This window comes from Amia ocellicauda, chromosome 10 (assembly GCF_036373705.1).
Source record: "Amia ocellicauda isolate fAmiCal2 chromosome 10, fAmiCal2.hap1, whole genome shotgun sequence".
NCBI classification, from domain to species: domain Eukaryota; kingdom Metazoa; phylum Chordata; class Actinopteri; order Amiiformes; family Amiidae; genus Amia; species Amia ocellicauda.
Window position 1 is genome coordinate 15,498,496 of NC_089859.1, and position 22,522 is coordinate 15,521,017.

General features: G+C 43.2%; 1 protein-coding gene across 10 annotated transcripts in view; it reads left to right on the top strand.

The window, feature by feature from the left end:
• Nucleotides 1-12,383: 12,383 nt before the first annotated feature.
• The window catches only part of map7d3 (MAP7 domain containing 3), a 43,828-nt gene continuing 33,689 nt past the window's right edge, over nucleotides 12,384-22,522 (top strand). For all 10 annotated transcript variants that reach the window (XM_066715185.1, XM_066715186.1, XM_066715189.1 and 7 more), the window contains exon 1: nucleotides 12,384-12,467. In XM_066715185.1, coding sequence (XP_066571282.1) covers nucleotides 12,422-12,467 — 46 coding nt within the window. In that variant the 5' untranslated portion in view covers nucleotides 12,384-12,421. The remainder of the gene's footprint in view (nucleotides 12,468-22,522) is intronic.

Genomic DNA, 22,522 nt, shown 5'->3' on the forward strand with positions numbered 1-22,522 from the left:
TCCCATTGAACATCTGTGGAAAGAGCTGTAACTCGCAGTTGGGAGTTACATCAAACCTGAGAGAACTGGAGCGTTTTGCTCAAGAAGAGTGGGATGAACTACCAATCGAGAAGTGTAAAATCTCATTCAGAGCTACAGACAGTGCTTGATTGCAGTTATTGTCTCTATGCAACTAAATTTTAGGTTAAGGGTCCCAGTATTTTTGTCCGTGCCATTTTAATTTGTTTTACTATTTAAAGAGATCGGACAGGTACATTCTTTCTTCCAAAATCGTGCTTGAGGAACAATCTCTTCTTATGGTTGACATGCAATGTTGTTGTATTATTGCTTCTGTTGACATTTTGGAGTGCTTTGACATGCCTCATGAAACTGGTTGTGCATAGTGCCTTGTACGCCCTTTGCCAAAAGCATCTTGAATCAATATGAAAAGACCCACTGCATTGCAATTTTACCTATGTCTTTGTGTCTTTATCCCATTTAAAATGTCAAGATGCAGGTTGGGTCCAGGTATAGGGTAGCACCACTCCCCTACAGTAAGCAGCACATGTAATGCCAGAAAAAGGGTCAGAGTTTATTTGTGTGTGTCAATGTGCTTGCAAAAGTGCGCATGTTTGCACATTAGGAAAAATCGACTTGTTTAACACTATTAACCACCAACACCTTCCCCCCCAGCAGTGTTAGCTGAGCTGCGGGGATCTGCCCAATGGAGTCTTGCGTCTCAGCAGCACTTCTGATGGTAAGTGTATATTCTGTCAGCTGAGATCGTCTGAGAGAGAGAGGGGGCCTGGTTGCAGAGTGAGAGAGAGCATCTCTGTGTCTCTGCAGGTGTGCTGTGTGCTCCGCGTGACTTGTTCCAACTGTAACCAGACCCAGTACTTCGACATGGACGGGAACTGCCAGGACTGTCTGAGATGTGGGCCAGGGGAGCAGCTGTCAGAGGTAATCCCCTCCCACACACACTGTGTTTGCATGCCACACATATGCAGCATTAATGTGCACATGCCAAACTCCTGAGAAAATCAATTTCAGCCATCACTTCACAGTCTGCATAGAAAAGACCTCCCCTTGCTGCTTTTTTTTTTTTTAAGTCTGGTCTTGGATCACTCCAATCACCAAGATCACCGGAAACACAAAACACAATCACACTACACACACACATAGAAAACAAACACACTCCCACATCAGCATTGTCATTCATAACCTGCCCATACACAACACCACTGTTTTATTTCTGCAGTCATATTCTTTCAGCGTTATTTACTATTTCTTTGCTATTTAAACTCTTCTTCCGCCCCCCCAAAAAAACAACATTTTAATAGAGGCCTACTTAGTGGCTTTCACAGGGTCATGGCTCCAGTCGAGAAGCTGCACAGAAACCCCAAACAGCTGGAGCTTTTGCAGTTAAGCAGGGTACAGATGTGTTATTGTTGCAATCTGTGTATGTCCAGGATTGTGGCTACGGCGACGGGGGGGGCGCGCATTGCCTGCCGTGTGGCGAGGGGGAGTTCAGCGAGGAGTGGGGGCTGGCAGCTTGCTTGCAGTGCAGCCAGTGCTCTTTACTGAATCGCCTGGAGAGGGTGCCCTGCCAGCCCCAGAGCAACACCCAGTGTGGCCCCTGTCTGAGAGGGTGAGTGGGTGGTGGTCAGTGGTCTACAGCATGTAAACAGCACACTATGCCAAATTACCTCCTCTCTCCTGTAAACTCTCTCATAAGACAAATCAATACATGTTTTAGTTGGTATAAATAAATATCACAATTTTGACACAGAGTGCTTCACAGATTAAAAAAAACATGTAAAAAATGTAAAAGTAAACCATTCGGCAAGGAGGAGAGACAAAAAAGGGTGACAGACTGCTATAGGAGAAAATGAATCTCTGGGCCTCCCCTCCAGGCAGTGTAACATAATCAGGAAGCATGAAGATCTTCTGCAGTTTGTTTGTACCCAGTGACCCAGTGACCCAGTGACACTGTGTCTTGCCCAGGTTCTACGAGATGAGGCAATGGAAGAGGGAAAAGGAGTCTCCTTGTCTTCCCTGCTTTAGCCCCACAGGAGGGGTCCGAAAAGAGTGCCGCCCACCCCCACAGCAGAAAACCCCTGCTGCCACATCAGGTCTGACCCATGTCAAAACTGAAAAACCACATAGTGCTCTAATTTCAGCATGGCCAGGGACCCATTCCACAGATTGAACCCAGTAACTTTCCCATATGTTTTTTACATCTTTACTACTCTCTAACAGAATACATAGGCATTAGAAATATGTATCCTGGTGTATCATGGTATTCCCATGGTCTAGTGTACTACAGCACATTGATGGAATGGTGAACACATAGGAAACCAGTGTGGAACTATGGTAAGACCACAGCAAAACTGTTCTAGTGCACAGATCCTATGGTTCATTGACCAGGCCAAATGTGAATAAGATAAGTCAAACACCGATCCAGTATTAAAAGTATTGTGCCAACCTCAAGACTCCACAATCTAGAATCTAGTTCCATGATTTCTCTGCACACAACTTAACTTCCCTGAAGACTTTGATAGATGAAACATACAAATAATACAAACAAATCTGCTCTTCATTTTGGCCAATGGACTCAGTGCTTGTCTGTTCTTGTCCACAGCAGGGGAAGAGCCAGCCATGCCCTCGATGGTTGTGATTGGTGTAGTGTCCGCTGCCTCTGCCTTCTCTCTGGTCCTTCTGTTGTGGGGCCTACTGTTCATAGCCGAGCTAATCAGTAAGTACCAGTCCAGATCCAGAAATCCGCATTACACAACACTCCAGAACACTGTAGTACACAACAATCCAGAACACCATACTACACAACACTCCAGAACACCACACTACATAACACTCCAGAACACTGTAGTACACAACAATCCAGAACACCATACTACACAATAATCCAGAACACTCCAGAACACTGCAATCCAAAACACTCCAAAACACCATACTACACAACACTCCAGAACACTGTACTACACAACAATCCGGAACACCACATTACACACATTAAGGCTTTTGTTAAGGTAAGGGTTGCTTTTCTAATGATTTTACTGACGCTTACTGTTACAATCATGTTGTATAAGGAGCATTATTTTATGTAATTTCGATTAATTTTGCACTAAAATTTAATTTTGGGATTAAATTTGGATTACATTTTGATCCGGGTGAGTATCCAGCTAATTTAGGATTTAATTGGGATTAGATCTGCTTTCTTCTGATTTAACTGAATTGGGGTAAATAAACTGAATATTTGAATGCAGAGAAAATTAATATCCCTAATTCTATTTTGGAGATGTTTATTTTTTTGTATCCCTGTTTTGATAAATCTTTAAGGTAGCTAGTTAATTTATTGTTATCCAATAAGGCCCACAGACTTAAATTAAAATAATTTACAGCACATTACAGGAACTTATTTAATTTAAATAAATGAGAAGTTTATTCTCAGTTATTTGAAGGCACACTGTTTGGGAATCAAATTACTGCTCTAGAACCTGGCGTATCACATTCTAGAACACTAAAACATAGCTCCCCAAAGCCACGAAGCCCTGTCTATTTTCTTGCACTGCACATCACTCCAGACCTGCCTGGGGAATTCTGATAAAGTCTGGTAAAGTCAATATCTGTCCACTACAAGTCAGTCCAATTCAAACAGCATCATATCTCCGCAGCAGACACGCCACCCTTCACCTTTCCTTCACTAGGCCCCTTGATCCCATGCGTGTTTCTGACTGCCTGATGTCTCTGTGTGCGTGCAGAGCTGAAACTGAAGAGCGCTGCACCCCCCGGCAACCCCTCTGTCAGCCCAGTGCCCCCTGACTCCCTGGAGAAACTGCTTCCTGCCAGACAGCCTGGCCAGGAGAGGGAGCCAGAGCAGAGAAGCCTGAGCTCAGAGGATTGTCCCAGGTACTGAAACCCCAAGCCCCCTGAGATGCAGAGCTAGAGCTGCAGCTGGAGGTTTTGGCAATTAATAACCTAATGTCCCCCACTGCTATTTTTGACAGGATGACTGATTACATTCTGCAGGCTGTGGGAATCCACTTTCTACAGCAGGGTTGACAGGGAGCGAAATTGTATTTTTCTGTCCATCTGTGAAATCAGAGAAGGGGAAAATAATTACAAAATCTAGTGCTTTCTCACATAGTAGTCAGGCTTGGAACTCCTGGTTTGCTGAAGAAATAGGATGTGTGTGTTTCAGTCCTTCACAAATGCATATACCAGACGATGCATCAGCAGAATCCACTTACAACATTGGTCTTTATTTCTCTCCCTCCCTTGTTATGCCTCAGGTCCCTGTATTCACTGAGCTCAGAGAAGGAGTCACCCCCAGCTTCAATTGTCATCAACGTCACCACCAACATCAAACCCCCTAGCCAGGGAGTGGTGGGGGAATGGGAGGGGCAGGATGGACTTTCCCAAGAGACTCAGCACTCTCTGCAGGAGGTGAGAAACACTCACACGTCTGGGCATATTGATCTGCTGACAGCCAACAGACTAGCCTGGGCCGGCCTCACCATTCACTCTTTCTCCTCATTTCTCTCTGCAGATGGAGCACAAGCTGCAGGATATCTGCAGAATTGCCAAAGGTATGCACATTTCCCTGAACCCCAAAACCAACCCACACACACACCCTGCAGTTTACCAATATGTTTCCCATTGTCTCTCAGTTCAGGAACCAGACTCTGGAGTCTAGATTACAGGAGCTGAACTCCTATAATTACAGTCATACTTTTTTTCTTTAATTAGCAGGGTAATGTGCCTTAAAAGAAAGACATACAGCAGTGTAATGGTTCCAAGGGGACACCAGAGTGCGTGTGCCTCCTTTTGCCTTCTTTGGGCAGCTTACTAAACCAAAAGTGAAATCTAAATAATGGTGATATACACCGATCAGTCATAACATTATGACCACTGACAGGTGAAGTGAATAACACTGATAATCTCGTTATCATGGCACCTGTCAGTGGGTGGGATATATTAGGCAGCAAGTGAACATTTTGTCCTCAAAATCTGTCCTCAGAACTGGACCACGGAGCAATGGAAGAAGGTGGCCTGGTCTGATGAATCATGAGTTCAAGGTGTTGATTTGGCATCCAAATTCCCCAGATCTCAATCCAATCGAGCATCTGTGGGATGTGCTGGACAAACAAGTCCGATCCATGGAGGCCCCACCTCGCAACCTACAGGACTTAAAGGATCTGCTGCTAATGTCTTGGTGCCAGATCCCACAGCACACCTTCAGAGGTCTAGTGAAGTCCATGCCTCGACGGGTCAGGGCTGTTTTGGCGGCACAAGGGGGACCTACACAATATTAGGCAGGTGGTCATAATGTTATGGCTAATCGGTATATAACTCATGCTAGTAGACACAAGGGCATTGTTTCATTTACTGTATACAACATACCGGGATGCTATGCATGGAGAGAGCTAAATATAAATCGTCATTTGAGAGATGCTAGTTTAGGACTCAGCAGGGGTGTGGGTCGAAGGACACAGAGAGAGAGAGAGAGAGAGAGAGAGAGAGAGAGAGAGAGAGAGAGAAATAGGTTGAGCTCAGCAATTTGCACTTCCTGAGATTGTGTGATAGTCCCTGTGCTACTGTTTGACCTCAAATCCTTATTGGACTCAGCTGCCTACCCCAGCACTGCCTGCGGTGGGAACAGGCTATGCTTTAGTATAGCCATTACTGCAAGAGATATAATTGTAACTTTATGCACATACGTTTTCTCTCCTTAAAAACAGACTGTTTGACAAGCTCAGCAAAAACTAGTGCTTACTCAGAATTTGCTACCAGCACCTTTTCTTACACTGGTTTTGTTTTTAACACATTTGCATTCCCCAAGCCTTTTCACACCTGTCCAGAAGCACTTTAACCTGTTTATGCTGCTGTCAGTCTTGCCTAGCTGCCATTTCAAACCCTCTTTAGTCTTTTTAGTCTTGAAACGAGTGTCCTCCCCCATGCCAGGCCGGACTCTGGAGGAGGTAGACTATGACACTGTGCAAGAGCTCTCTTTGCTGGTGGACTCCGGGGGCCGGGGGACCTTGCGGGGACTGGCTCGGGCCCTGGGTGTCCCTCCTGAGGTCATCAACAACCTGCATGGCTTCCAGGAGCTCTTCCAGTATCTGCGGACCTCCACCTACACCCTGCTGCCCCAGCTTGCCCTCGCCGCCGCCGCCCTGCACAGGTCTGAGATTGTTGCCAGGATACACCAGGGCCTGGTTGCCACAGAGGCCACCACCCCCAGGTAGGCCTCAGGCACAGGCCCAGAATAACATTGTGCCAAAATGCAGAGACATCTTCCACACGCCAAAGGAACACTAGAATGAGAGGGACATTTTGTGTTAACTTTACAAAAGGGGTTTTAAAGGTCTGTCACCCTTTTCCAGTGACTTTCCATAGAGGCCAAACCTCCCACTTCAGGGTCTTTGAGTGTTGCGGGTTGTGCCACTGCTCTGGGGGGCTTTGCAGATCAGGTGCCTGGAGGTGTGCCTGAGACTGCAGTAACAATCAGAGTAGGGGTCACACACACACACACACTCTGTTCCATGTTAGAAATGTATCAAATGTCTGTCTTTGCACAGTGAGCATCTCTCACTTTCCCATGTTATAGAAAAACACAGAAATGTGTGGGAATGAGCCATAATATTGGTGCTGCAAATTCACAACACAGGCAGGCTGCTGGATGAGTTACTATAAGAACACGTCAACTGAAATAAACCAATAGCCAGTTTTACCTTTGCATTCATGCTGTGGTAAACAGCAAAAAAATGTAATGATCATGTCCATTAATATGTAACTCAATTCTGTCATTAATACACCATACTCCTCATTGCTCTGTTGCATTATCTCTCTCCCAGCTGGTGCTCAGTCCCGTCCTTTCGGCAGCACACTCCCTTCACTAGCATCCCTCCTCTAACCTGCCTTGCCTGCCTGAGTGAGTGTAAAATAAGACCGCACTCCTGCACAGTGCAGCCCCTCTGTCACTTAGCTCACTTAGTGCAGCGCAAATTCCCTTGTCTCCCATGCAAAATGAATGAGGAGGCTGCTGGAAATGCAATCTGTAATGGAGAGTATAGGAGAGTGAGGGAGTGGGTGGGAGCTGCTTTGGGGAGGGGTGTGGGGAGTTTGGTTATGGGGTAAGGTAATGTACACTGGTGCAATGCAGTTTTCCTGATCCACCATCTCTCGACACCCTCCCCCGCCATGATTCCATATTCCCTTAATCACGTTCAACACAACAGGGTGCAGTTTGGGGAGGGTGCTGTAGTGATTGTGTGTGACTTTATTTTCTTCTAATTTGACCTCCCTAAAAATCACCTTCTCAATAGCCATTGTGTTTGACAGTCACTCAGATGGGTTGTATTTGATTTGCAGTTATGTGTTCTTCCTCACCACCAGTACCCCCTCCCCCATCAGGTTAGACTCCCTGCTTCACTACAATACTCTTCTGTTAAGATGCTCTCATCCCCCCCCCACCCTGTTCTTACAGTGCATTAGTCTTGCCTGGAGTCTACCTCATGATCACTGTTAACTACGAGAAAAGGTTGTTTGTTAGTTAGTTTGTCAGCTCTTTAAGATTAAACTGTTTAATTAAATTATATTCTGGACTGTTCAGATATAGATTGTTATTGTAGGTTTATTTCCCCATCCTGTTGCACCACTGAAGATGCTAAACTTTCCCCTTGCCTTGTCTGATCACCTAGAAATTAAGCACACTGTAATTTGTTTTGTTTGTTTTGAATCATTCATAACCTGCTGTCACTGTCAACCATATGTTACATCCGTATTTTGGTATGCTTGTTTTTGTTATTCAGGAATAAATAAATGATTTATGAACAGGAGACAATAGTTTCAAATGATGTATGTTTTCTGTTTTTTGGTTATATTTAATCTGTCTCACAATTCCTGAGAATGTCTGGTTTCTACAAGACAATTATTATTAATATTTTTTTCTTAGCAGACGCCCTTATCCAGGGTGACTTTCAAAATATAAGCGCCATACAAAGTACAAAAAATGCAAAAATACAGTGCAGTTCAAGGCACAAAACATTACAAATTCCAATTTACATAACAGTGCAATTCAAAGCATAATACATTTTACAAATTCCAATTTACACAAGTGTATACAATATATGAGGTCTAACATCCTGGATTGTAAGAACTGAGAGCAGACAAGATGTTAGGTCACAGTCAAGGGCCAAGGGAAATGGAGCAAATGGGAAATCAAAATAACAATATGAGTACAAGTAACATAAGGCAAGTAGTATGATAAAACATTGTAAAGTGCTATCATACAGGAGAGTAAATGACTAAATTACAAGTACTTTCTGAAAAGATGTGTCTTGAGTAAGCGCCGGAAGGAGGTCAAGGACTCTGCTGTTTTGACTTCAGCGGGAAGGTCGTTCCACCATTTAGGGGCCAGGGATGAGAAGGAGCAGCTCTGGAGGAAGGAGAGTGGAGAGGAGGCAGAGTTAGTCTTCTGGCACCGGAAGAGCGCAGTGGTCTGGAGGGGATGTATGGAGAGACAAAGTGTCTGAAGGTAACTTGGTGCAGTGTGGTCGAGATAGCGGTAGGTGAGGGTCAATGTCTTGAACTGAATGCGTGCCGGTATCGGGAGCCAGAGGAGGGAGCGGAGCAGTGGAGTAGCGTGTGTGAATCGGGGCAGAGAGAATACCAGACGAGCCGCAGAGTTCTGGTTGAGCTGGAGCGGCGGGTAGTAGTTGCAGGCAGGCAGGCCGGCCAGGAGGGAGTTACAGTAGTCCAGGCTGGAGAGGACCAGGGACTGGATGAGCAGCTGTCGGGTAGTTGGTGAGGAAGGGTAGGATTCGGTGTATGTTGCTCAGGAAGAATCTGCAGGTGGGTGTCAACATGGTGATGTGCCGAATGTAGGAGAGCACAAGATCAAGGGTGACTCCTAAGTTCTTAGCAGAAGATAAGGAGAGAGTGTCGTAGATTCCAAGGTGATTGAGATCAGCAGAAGGTGAGGAAGAGGGGGGAAAAAAGACGATATTCGATTTGGAGAGGTTGAGCTTGAGGTGGTGCGAGTGCATCCAGGCAGAGACAGCAGACAAACAGGAAGAGATGCGAGAGAGGATGAGAGGGTCAGAAGAGGCAAAAGACAGGAAGATCTGGGCATCATCAGGATAGAAGTGGTAGGAGAAACCATGGGATGCGATGAGGGAGCCCAGGGAGTGAGTGTAGAGAGAGAACAGGAGGGGGCCCAGGACGGAGCCTTGGGGTATGCCTGTGAGGGGAGGTTGGGGAGTGGATGAGGAACCTCGCCATGTCACTTGATAGGTCCGGTCGTTGAGGTAGGAGGAGAACCAGGTGAGAGCAGTCCCAGAGATTCCAAGGTCAGCGAGGCAGGAGAGGAGGATGGAGTGATTGACGGTTTCAAATGCTGGGGAGAAGGAGGATGAGGACTGAGGAGAGGGAGGAGGACCAAGCACAACTGAGGGAGTCAGTGACTGCCAGGAGAGCAGTCTCAGAGGAGTGAGCTGTGCAGAAGCCGGATTGCAGAGGATCCAGGAGTGAGCGATGGAAGAGAAATGCAGAGAGCTGACGGTGGACAACACGCTCGAGGGTCTTTGAGAGGAAGGGGAGTAGGGAGACAGGGCGGTAGTTCTGAGGAGAGGTGGGGTCAATGGTAGTTTTCTTGAGGAGTGGGATGACAGCAGCTTGTTTAAATGCAGAGGGGAAACAGCCAGAGAGGAGGGAGGAGTTGAGGAGGGAGGAGATGAAGGGGAGTAGATCAGGAGCAGTCGCTTGGAGGAGACGAGTGGGGAGAGGGTCCAGGGCACACATTGTAGGTTTTTGACCTAGGAGGAGTGAGGAAAGTTCAGAGTCCGAGAGAGGCCATGTTACTTAAAACCTAGAATTCTACTTATAACATAATGTGTTATTTTCTGGTCTGATGTAAGTAAAGCTACACCAATAAAACACAATAATCTTAGTGCCTGATTTAATTATTATTATTATTCATAATAATAAAATGAATAATATAATGGAATAATGCAGTGAAAGAAAGGCAAAGTGCATTGAAACATAAGAGAGGGTAAACTGTGATATACATAAGGTGCTGATGCATAGCCAAACGGCAAAATGAATAAATAAACATGCCAGATAGAATGGGTTAATAATACATTGTAAGGCTGTTGTTAATGAAAGGCCCTCGTCAGTGTGTTTGCTACTACATCAATAGCCTATCTTTGTACTATTCCCTTAACAGCCCCACACACAGCTGGCAGGTTGCTCAGTGTGGATCTCAAACATTTTCTATAGCGACAGGAAGAGCTGGTATCAGTTGCATACAAACTCCGCTGGGCTGGGGCTGCCGGGAATACTGCTCCACAGATCCTGTAAAGAAGACCACGCCTGAAACACACACCCAAGAGCTTGCATTGTCCGAGATTTCATCAAATTTCATTTTCCATTAGAATTACAAAATAGTAAAAATATTTTATTACACATATATTAGTCAACCATAGAACAAGTTCAATGCTTAGATGTTTTCACTTCCCAGGTTCTGAACTTTTCAAAATGGACATAGTTGATTAATGTCCAACTTACAATTAATGTGCCTCCCCGCCTTCTGAAACTAAACTTACATCATTGGTGAAAACGGTTTGAAATTAATGAACTGTTTACCAGGCCTGGCTGTTTGTGCTCCTCAGAGGCCAGTCCCTGAGGTTGCCATGGTAGCCAGACTCCATCAGATACAGATGACACAAACAGCGCTGCGACTAGGAGGCAGTGCGTCACCTCAGGCCCAGCTGCAGAGTCTGAAGAAGGGGCAGGAACTGACGTTTCATCATACACTCATCTACACTGAACTCTAGTGACCTACACCACACTGGCCTTAGTACACCAGCAAGTAACTGATCTACACAGCAACACGTCTGTCTGTGTATTTATATACTGGAGACCAAAAAGATGTGCAGTACAGACACGGACTTGAAACTCATAAAAAACTGTTTATGTTAATGGATGGAAATTGTACTATACAACAACACTTACCATTATATGACCAAAAGTTATTATATGTCCTTGCATGTCAAGAAAATGTCACTATGATGTTATATACTGCCAGCTAAGATACGTAACCTGTGGGAAAAAGAAAGAAAACCGAAATTAGGAAAAAAAACTAAATCAAATATTGTGAGATGGAAACTCTAACAGGGAATAAAAATATGTCATAGTGAACAAGTGAAATTATAAGATTGAATGTCCTTGTATACAACTCCCCCCCCCACACACACACACTGATTTAAAGCAGCATCTTCCAGTCTAGTTTCAACTGCATTGTTATCGATGAGAGTGAAAGCAAGTTTTCCCACGTTAAAGTTAATTAAATCATGTATATAATTCAGGTGATGTCATAACCGATACTTAAACCCAGAATTATATAACAGCCGGCAGAAAAAAATGGTGTGATAGTTCAAGCCCACATCATATCCAGAAACAATGTCAAGTAGTATATCTATGTAACCTTAAAAATGTAAAATTAATCTGCTATACACGTTTAAATATTTTTAAAATATTTATATTTATATGTATTTTTCACTACAAAATCTTGTAATCTGTTATCGGATTATAGATTCTAGGGGGTTTAAAGGCCAAGGGAGATCCGACTCGAAACAGGATTTATTGCAAATTGGTTATTGGATTAACCTGGTTACTTCATTTTGATGGCAATGTTTACATGACAGCAGGTTTTCAATGCCGAGCAACCAATAACTTGTTTTAAGCGGTTATGTGTTTGCAGTTTTCAATTTTTAAAGCGTTTTGTCAATAAAACAAAATAGAAAAATAAGCAGAATCCCAACCCACATGAGAGCCGCCATATTGGCTCATGCGCAGTTCACCCTCAGTTTGACTCGAAACCTGAGATTTATGGTCAGGGGCAGAAGATCTGCGCATGCGTGTGTGGGGAGCTTGTTTTGACAGTTTTACTGATGCTATAGAATTAGCCCTATATATACCCATTTATCGCCATGGCATTATCAGTGCTGGGGGAAGACACGTTGATAAAGTAGCTGTTTAAAACTACAGCCTGCATTTAAACAATTAGCTTTTTGCACTCATTAGAGATGTGTTTAAGGAAGAGCTTGCTGCCCTTTAAAGCTACTGTGAAAGAGTAACTCTCAAAGTATTGTTACAAAGGATAATGTCTGCTGGTCACACAGACAGAAAAAACAGGACAGAATAAAAGATTCAACTGTTTTTCTTCTATGTAAATACAGCTAAATTCAAGGCACCATTATAATTAGACTGGCTGGGCGGACCACGTACGGACGTCGGTCGTGCACATCGCTTCGCCGGCAGGTGGCGCTCGTCTTCCCGGACGGGTCTCTCCTTGAGCCGTCCTCGCCCCGTGACATGCGCACTCCCTAGCTGTCGGCGAAAAAAAAATCTGATATTAAAGATGGCGGAGGGCGCGACGTCTCTGAAGGGGTTGCGAGCGCAAATGGGTAAGAAATAACTTCTCCGACAGCACATCTTCAGCCGATTCCGAGGGCCAGGAGCAAGCGGAGACTGGAGGGGTCTGACAGAGACGGGAAGCCATAAGTCCTGTCGTGATTTGAAAGTGCTGTAGTTTCTCCCCCGACAGTTTGTGGAGGAGTGTGGGAGAGGGAGGAGAGGAGGGGGTGTCTGCAGCTCATCCACGGTTAAGACCCGACTGGGAATTACTGAAGCGACAATAAAGTTTATAGAGACCGTTATTTTTCAATAGCTGGCTGTTGTTTGTTCGTGGATGGCTAGGCCGTGTTGGGGAAAAGTCCTTAACACCTACGTGGTTGCAGGGTTGAACATTTTGGGGCCGGTTGACAGTCGTCTGGCGCCAGACTGGTAGATGGCAGGCTTTTTTTTTTTTTTTAAGAGTACAGATTTGAATTAAAGCCACAGCAAAATAAATCAACTGTTAACGGTAATGAGGGATCGGGGCGGCGGGCGGTTCAGCAGTAGTGATGCAATCGAAATCGCTACATCGAAGAGTGTGCAAAATACATTAATTCACATGAGCAGAAATAATTGCAACTGTGTGCTAAACAATTACCAAACATCGGTTTATAATAGATAGCAATCGGCCCGAGAAATGAGGCGGTAATTTAGTCATGAGCTTGGTTACGTGTTCACATTGGCATCACCGGCCTGAAGATTTGGATGTTGGTTTCATCAGCAGTGGGGTTGTGTTGTCTGTGTATGTGAGAAGATCTCGGTGTTTTTTTTATGAACTTATTGATTGGAAAACCATATGGAACAACTTTCTAACGTTACACGGATTTACTTGCTTAAGACAGGACTGTGCCCGACGCTCAAAACGTAAGAAATGACCATGCAATTTATTTTTCTCTTAAACATCACCGAGCAATGCTCTGTTGCAAATGTTGTGTAACTGCTGAGGGTTTTGTAGGTGTGTTTAGGTGGTCATGTACACATCCACATTGCTTATACTGGGTGCATTTTAAAAATCCTGTAGTGAAGTATCGCAGAGATTTCAGATTAGATTTCCTGCAACCTGAAACTTTAAAAAGTGAACTCTAATAGACTTTCACAGGCAAAGGAGGCGACCCACAGTAGACTGAGGGTTGAGTGAAGGTTGGCAGGGTTGAAACAATATAAAAACAACGGTTGCATAATTGTGACAAGTGACAATACAACATCTTATTTGTATGTAATGTGAAGGCTTTCTTTTCTGATGTGTGCAGGTAATTGAGCAAGGGTTGTTGTGGATCAAAGTGGCAATGAGGTTTTGCCAGTCTTAGCTAATTGCCAGCATACATCATTCACTGGGGTCATATATAAAGGACGAAAGATAGAAACCGCAATTTCAGAAACAAGGACACAAGATGACATCCATTTTAATTGTCAGTTTGCTCATCGATAGTCCAGAATGCTAATCGGATTCACAGTACTCCGTCCACACTGTGCAAAGTGTGTGGTCATACAGCTGCGCTTGGCCTGACTGAAATGCTCCCGCGGCTTAACCTCACGTCCCCAATGCCGTGCCACTCGGGGGCTAGGAGCGACTGTGTGGCAGGGGGTGCTTTCTGGTGAGTCTGTAAGCCTCAACCCTCGAGGATAGTTGCCTCAACCAGGGGAAGCCATGGTGTGGTGTGTTCTGCTTGTGGAGGACATTTGCTTTAAGGCCTACGAAGCGAAATGGGGAAGTGGCAGAGTGTACACAGCGGTTCACAGGAAATGAAGGGATACTCCAGGGCTTGCAGGGCCTTTGTGCAATTGTAGCCCTGTAGTGAGAAAATGCCTCCTAAGCTGTTTTATGATGGAGACTGTCTGTCGGGAAGGAGCAAAGATCCCACATTTATCTGGTCTCTGTGTAGCCCAGCACTCGACCAATCGATTGCTCAATTGATCATTTCTGACTGAGTGTTTATAGAGTGCCTTTTCATTGTTAGCACAATGCTGTACATTCAGTAATGTTGCAGTGGACCATCTTTTTATTTATTTTTTTAAGTGTAGACGAATAGTTTTGAGCAACTTTTTTTTTTTTTTTTTAAATGAACAGTTTTTTCCTTATGTTTTTGGACTTAAGTGTTTCCCACTGAGTGAGCACAGCAGAGCTACTAAAAAGAAAAAGCTGGGAAAGAAGTCTTGGATGATCTTACTATAAGCAACCACATGCTGTGCATGTACCCTGGAGTCTTCCTGCCTTATTTACTCTCAGAGCTGTACCCATGTTTTGGTACAGTTTCTTATTCTGAACAGGCTTTACTGATGGAACACTCTTTCTCAAAGTTGGATATATTTTGGCACAGATTAATTATTTTCCAGTTCAGAGACCAACTATTTTGGTGCCCTCCTGAAATGATCTTGAATTAGTCTTTTTTTCATAAATATGAATGTGCTTGATCTCTATCTTGATAGCATCTCTACTGTTTATTATTGTGTGTAATCAAATGCTTCTCAGATAAATTTAAGATGTAATGACATTTAATAGCACAGCATAGATATGTTTTGGGAAATGCCTATTAATCCTGCATGCAACTCTATAGTTGTGTGTGTGTGTGAATGCATTGGGATCTTCAACAAGTGTCCTGTATGTTACAGTGTGTAAGCAGGGGTCCGGTTTCAGTTCCAGGTGATCATTCTTGCTTCTCTGCCTTTCCCCATTGCTGTCTTGTTGCTCAGTTGTTGGTGACCTTTCCTCAGTTGTGGCACAAAGTAACCACGTAGTTTTGTGATGAAAGTCTGCTCCGTAGCTGTAATCAGAAGGGCTGTTTGATGTTTCTTTAGATGCAGTTCAGATGACTGAGGTGGCTCTTAGTTTCTAGCAGATAACCAGTTAGGTGCCCTTTGTTTGCAGTGTGTGCAGCTGGAGGATCCAGTTGTGAATACCCAGCACCCACTACTTAATTTCAATAATTTTCTGCTACTTAGATTTTTGTTTTGTTGTTTTTCTAACACTCCAGGAATAGATGTGTATTTTGCACGTTCTTCCCAAGATCTGAATACATGTGTTGTTTGAATCACACTGCTTAATGTGTGAGTTTGTTGTTGCCCCGCCCTCAAATCCCCCTGTCTGAGTGGCTTATTGTTTGTTACAGAGGGGTCTTTTCAGCAAACCCCATAGTTAAAGGTTTGGAAAAGGAAAATATAATGACCCTGGGGGCAGCTATCCTTCTGAGGGTTTATGTAATTCAGTGGAGGAGGCGATTGCAGGCCGAGACCCCAAGGAAAACAAAAAACATCAGCCTTCTTTTTAAAGCCAACTCAGAACTTTACCATTACATTTGTGTGTATCCATCTATGAGCTTAATGGGAGCGTGTATGTCTGTTTTTCTGTTGAAAAGGTGAATTGCGTATGATTTTCTTTTGTATGTTTTCTTATTGCATCAGAGTGGAAAGCCTGCATTTACAGTGCCTGTGCCAGAGCAGGGTTGTCAGACAAATGCCCAGGCAGCGGACAGTATCCATAGAGACAGAAATGTCAGAGCTGGGTGGACGTGCCTGCATTTGACACACGGCTGATTGTAATGGCAGCGAGGAAAAACACAGAGCAGCAAGATGTCACTGAGATTTTAAACCTCCGTCAGGCTCCAATTGACCCTATTGTAATGAAAAGTGTCTTTTTTTGGGGGGGGGTTAATCCCTGGAATAACTGGGACATTCTCTTGCATTTAAGGACCTTGGCACTGTGAACTGGTAAGGCGCATTGTCTGGAAAGGAGATCTGGCCAGACCGTAAATCAGGGGTGACACCTGTTGATTCACCACTGAATATTTTTAAAGCTTTTTTCTTTTCTTTTTTTCAGGGGGACATGGGCAGTGATAAAAATTGGCAAATGTGGTCAAAGCACATTTTTACCTTTTTATGTTTTTTGTGGTAATTATAATAATTCCAAGTAATACACAATATCAGTTCTTGTATAACTTTGTAAGGTGTCTGAAGGCAGGCCTTTAATCCCACTGCATGGCACTGTAAAGGAAATCTGTCCCTTTTCCTTAACTGTGTGTTACAGCTCCCCTCCAGGTTCTATTCTGTGTAGCTGGACATGAGGATTGGTCATTTGTCTTGTGCACTAATGCCTCATCCAGATCACAGTGGGCCCCATGCTGTAATGAATGCAGTTGTGTTGTCAGTCCAATAAAAGCCTCTTTGAGTGCCTATCTGGACTGAGCAGCGAATTAGAATGTTATTTTTTCTGTTAGGTTTATCGTGGGTGAGTGCTGGGTATTACAAAGGATATTTTAATTAGTCTCCTACACAATTAACATTGCAGCTTGCTTCATGGTCTGAAAGCTCTGACGACTAGATGTGTGGATGATGTCTTGTTTTAGCTGATCTCAGGTGAACAACAAGAGTTGAATAGGCCACGATAGCTAGCACTGATATCTTAAAAAATGTTTGTTTGATACGTGGCTATATAGTTTGGACTCAGGTCTGTGCAGTAGGATGGCCAGGTCAGGGTATCAATGTGACTTTTCCTCTATGTAAATGTCTTCCTGGTCAAGGAGTTAAATTTGAGAAGCAAATCTGCAACATTTAAATTACAGAGGCCTCTTGTTGTTGCTGGAGGAATGCTGTGGCGTGCAACACCTGTAGCCTGGGAGCCAGTAGGAAAGCACTTTACAGGGCTGTGAGCAGGGCCAGAACCAGGGCACCCTTCTCCACAGGGTTTTGGGAGCAAGAGAGGGTTCAGCTTTGAGGAACCTCTCCTGTTGTTCAGTAGTCATATTGTCCTGGTTAAAGGGGAACACCCGTAGTAACAAGCAGTCTAAATATGATTTAAAGAGAAAATGAAAACAGACAAATGATTGGCTTAAGGAACATTTTCTGTTATAAAAATGTCTATCTCAGTCTGATGTGGCAAAAACTGTAATTAAGATTTAGAAAGGCGTGATGTAAATGCCATAACGTATAAAGGCCAACTAACCTAAGAATAGGCTTTTACTTTTTTGTTTAAATATATAAACATCTTCCCCTTATTTTTTTAGATGACCTGCATAAGCAAATATCGATATTGCAACAGCCTGTCTGGGGGGAGAGGGTGGGTGTACTGATTAATACAATGACCATCCTCCATCCACAGAAGTCCTGGCACAGGCTGGATCTGCGAGACTGGAAGGTGGAGACTTAGCCATTCTGAATCTCCCACTCCCGACTCCCTTCAGCACGCTTGTTAGCTTGTAATGAACGAGCGCTTCCTGCTGTCATTTCTGTGTGATCATCCTCGAGGCACTGTAAATAGCCCAGGCTTACCGCTGTGTGAATGTGTCCCCAGTAATCCCACACAGATCGGCATTGTGTGTCCGCAGCTGCCCTGGTTAAAGACTGCATTGTTGGCGCTCGCAGGCACAGGCTCCCAGGCAGCTGCCTTGCCACACTTCCTGTTGGTCTGCCTGCATGAGAAATACACCCTTCACTTGGCCGGAGGATAAGAAGGGCCTCGCTGACCCCACGAGTGAGTGAGGCTCCTCTGTCTGTGTTGTATAGTAGTTTGGTTTTCTTGGGGTTGCAGGTAAAGGCCAGAGGAGGTCTATGAAATACTTCAGGGATTTATGCCCAACAGCAAGTGGGTGCATAGCTGGCTGTACATTCACTATAGCCACTTATGTTTATAACGTTAGTTGCCTTGAGTAAAGGTGCAGATCAAGTGAATAATAATGATGATAGTAGTAATAACAATAGTAAAATGCCCAGTGTACCAGCATGATTAGCTCAGACAATGGTTCTAGGGCTGTCCACTTTGTGGCTGTTTTTTTTTGGTTGAGAAGTACTGCATGGTTAGTTGATAGACCATGCGTTAGGGATTGGGCGATATACTGTTTTGTACACAGTTGTACTGACACTGATTAACCCTCCCCTGTTGGGATCTTCACAGTGGGATGGTGTTTGTTTCTCACTGAGAAAATACTAGTAGTGATGAAGTGAAAGTGGAAAGAGCAAAGTGGTGAGACTTCAAGTCATTCTAGTGCAGTGGTTTCCAACCTGGTCCTGGAGTAGCCCCTGCTCTGCTGGTTTTTATTCCAGCTAAGCTCTTAAATGCTTAATTTAATCCTTTATTGAGCTCGCAATACAATATATGGTTAAATTAAATTATTAAGATCTTGGTTGGAACTGGTTTTAGAATCCCTGTTCTAGTGGATATGAGCTGATCACTAATAAAGTATCTTCAGTGGGTTGGGTTTTGTTCTGATTCAAAACAGCAGATGCAGAGCCAAGTACCAACATTTGTAAACTGTTTGAAAGCTGAGGCAACAATACGTCAGTTAAAAAAAATATTGTCAGTACATGGGAGGGCTGAGGCAACAATACGTCAGTTAAAAAAAATATTGTCAGTACATGGGAGGGATGCACTGATATGTCAGCCAGCTATCGCTATCCGACGATATTGGCAAAAATGTAGCCTACACTATCATCTATCAGACGATTGCTTTAAAATGGCCGATATTTCTGACTGATGGTTCTGCTTTTATTGTGTTTAATAAGCATTCAATTTGCTCTTCTTTTGTGCCTGTAACAAAATATGAATGACGTGCATACACTGTAATGTGGTAATTAAATACCATGCAGCTTTATTTTTTATATGCGATTCTGCCTCGTTACGCAGAAATGTCAGTTGTGTGGACCTGTTTCAAAGTGTCGGATCAGGACAGCAAACAAACATATATATAAAATTTAAAAAAAGTATATATTTTAATACATTGAAATAACTGTTTGTATAATGAAGCTTTGAGAAACGTACATCATGAGTACACGAGAAATTTTTTTAGCACCTTTTCACCTTTCACTTTTACGACCTGTTAAAAAAACGAAAAAGTGCCACCTCGTGCCACATCTCACTCGCTACTGTAGCTCCAGTATCACTTGTGTGAAAACAACAACCAATAAATTATAATTTTATCATAATTTTATCATACCAACTTGTGATATGTCAAAGCGACCTTCACTCACAAATCTGGTGGCTGTTTACCATGGTATTTCAGTGCAGTTGCACAGACTGATAGGTCAGTGGAGTGTCATTCCTAGAAATGGGCTTAGCAACAACGATGTTGTCCATCTGCACATACCTTAACCATAATGTTTTAGTGCTTCCCACAGCTATATTATAATATATATGTGCCGCCTGGCTAAACAAATGCTTGACTGTTGGAGAAAAAGTACACAAATACACAAATTCTCTAGATCTTGTTCTGCCTGACCCCCCCCCCCTTGTGTAGGTAAATAAATATTAACAATTTTTTTATATGAATATTGGCTATCGGTATCAGTCCAGAATTTTCATAATGGTACATCCCTAATTGTGATGTTTACCATATACACCTTTTAGATCTAAATACCGCAATTCTTGTTTTGTGCCATATTGTCCTTCCCTACCATGCATGGCCATTTACTTAAAGAAATAATAAAACCCTGGGAAATTAGTTTGCATACATGATATATTGTTAGTGGGTGGGAAACAGTTTAGTCTGAAACTAAACATTTTTCTTCTTTCTTCCAAGTTTAAATGTGATCAAAGGATGGAAGCCCCTTTAAGATGCCAAGGGTTCCTGATCTTCAGGAAGTGAAAAGGTTCTATTTGCAGCCTGGCAGCAGAGAGCTGCAGAGTGTATTAGTGAACTCATTGTTCAGAGGGGATATGCAAATCAAATTATGCAAATACAGCAGGGTCACTGGGACCAATGCACAGATACGGACTGCTCTCCTCACTGCCATTGCAATTCCTTAGCTCCTCTGCAGTTTAAATTAGAACCACATACTAAAAACGACTAAAAATCTACTGTACACCGATAGCCTGACTGAAGGTATACCAAAGTGTCTGTGCTTAAGCAGCTGTGCTTAATGTATTCCCCACCAAGAAGTCTTATTTGTCATTGTCATCATCGTTTAAAAATACTCTTGAACTCCATTGATATTGTTTATGTACAGATCTGGTTTTGAAGCCCAGGCCAGTGGAGATGGCAGCCCATTTCTGCCCTCGTCTAGAGCAGCTATATCTTTCTTGAAGTGTGGAGCCCAGAACTGCACACAGTATCCAGATGAGCTCTAACTAGCACATTGTACAGTCTGAACATTACTGCCCTTGTTCAATTCTACACTTTTGACAATATACCCTACCATTTTGTTTGCCTTTTTTATTGCTTCCCCACATTGTTTGGATGGAGAAAGTGAGGAGTCCACATAGACTCCTAGGTCTTTCTCATGCGTTACTTCATCTAGTTCTATTCCTCCCATAGTGTAATTATAGTGGACATTTTTGTTACATGCATGTAACACCTTGCACTCATCCACACTGAATTTCATCTGCCAGGTGTCAGCGCACAACTGAATATTATCAAAGTCCCTTTGAATAACCTGTGCTGCCGAGATTGTATCTGCTGAGCCACCTATTTCAGTATCATCTGCAAATTTGACAAGTTTGCTAACTATCCCAGAGTCCAGATCATTAATATAGATTAGAAAAAGCAAAGGCCCTAGTACTGATCCCTGTGGAACTCCACTAACAACCTCACTCCAGTTAGAAGCGACTCCTCTAATCGGCACCCTCTGTTTCCTATACATCAACCATCTACTTACATTACCCTGAATGCCTAAAGCTTCCAATTTCTGGATCATTCTTTGGTGTGGAACCATATCAAAAGCTTTATGAAAACCTAAGTATATCATATAATATGCTTTCACATGATCTACAGCTGCAGTTTCGTGTTCAAAAAATTCGAATAAATTGGTAAGACATGATTTGCCTCCTCTAAACCCATGTTGACTATCTCCAAGAATATGGTTTTCATTAAGATGCTCCTCTATTTTCTGTCTAATCATTTTTTCCAACATCTTACAGGTGATGCAGGTGAGACTGATTGGTCTGTAATTTCCTGGCTTAATTTTGTCCTTTCTTGTGGATTGGTATGACACTTGCTGTCTTCCAGTCAGTTGGCACATCCTGTTCTAAGTGTCGTTTGGAATATTTGAGTTAGCGGCCTATAAATAATTTCCCTCATTTCTTTAAGTACTGTTGGAAATGTACCATCTGGCCCAGGTGATTTGTTTGTTTTTAATTCTGCTAGTCCCTTTAGTACCTCCTCCTCATTTATCCTGATCTCTCTTAGGCTTTGACTGGACTTCTTGTTAACCTGTGGCATGTTGTCAGTTTTTTCTTTTGTAAAAACCTCTGTGAAATACTCATTTAGAACATTTGCCACATCTTGTTTGTTTTCCAAGATATTTCCATTTTTGCACTTTATCTCTTTCACTTCCTCCTTTATTGACCTCTTGCTGTTGTAGAATTGAAAACAGCTTTTTGCATTAGTTTTAGCTCCAAGACCTATGTTTCTTTCTATTTCCCTCTTTGCTTTCCTGATGCCTTTCTTAAGATCTCTTTGCTTCAACATATGTTTTGTATTTTGTTTCATCTCTATCCCTTTTGTGTGCGCTATACAACTTTCTTTTAAATACCTAAGATACAAATGAAAAAGGGCTATCACTCAAAACTGGTCCAGGGTCAACTTGACGTACAGTGGGGGGGAAAAAGTATTTGATCCCCTGCTGATTTTGTACATTTGCCCACTGACAAAGAAATGATCAGTCTATAATTTTAATGGTGGGTGTATTTTAACAGTGAGAGACAGAATAACAGCAAAAAAAATCCAGAAAAACATATTTTAAAAGTTATAAATTGATTTGCATGTTAATGAGGGAAATAACTATTTGACCCCTTCAACTTAGTACTTGGTGGCAAAACCCTTGCTGGCAATCACAGAGGTCAGACGTTTCTTGTAGTTGGCCACCAGGTTTGCACACATCTCAGGAGGGATTTTGTCCCACTTTTCTTTCCAGATCCTCTCCAAGTCATTAAGGTTTCAAGGCTGACGTTTGGCAACTCGAACCTTCAGCTCCCTCCACAGATTTTCTATGGGATTAAGGTCTGGAGACTGGCTAGGCCACTCCAGGACCTTAATGTGCTTCTTCTTGAGCCACTCCTTTGTTGCCTTGGCTGTGTGTTTTGGGTCATTGTCATGCTGGAATACCCATCCATGACCCATTTTCAATGCCCTGGCTGAGGGAA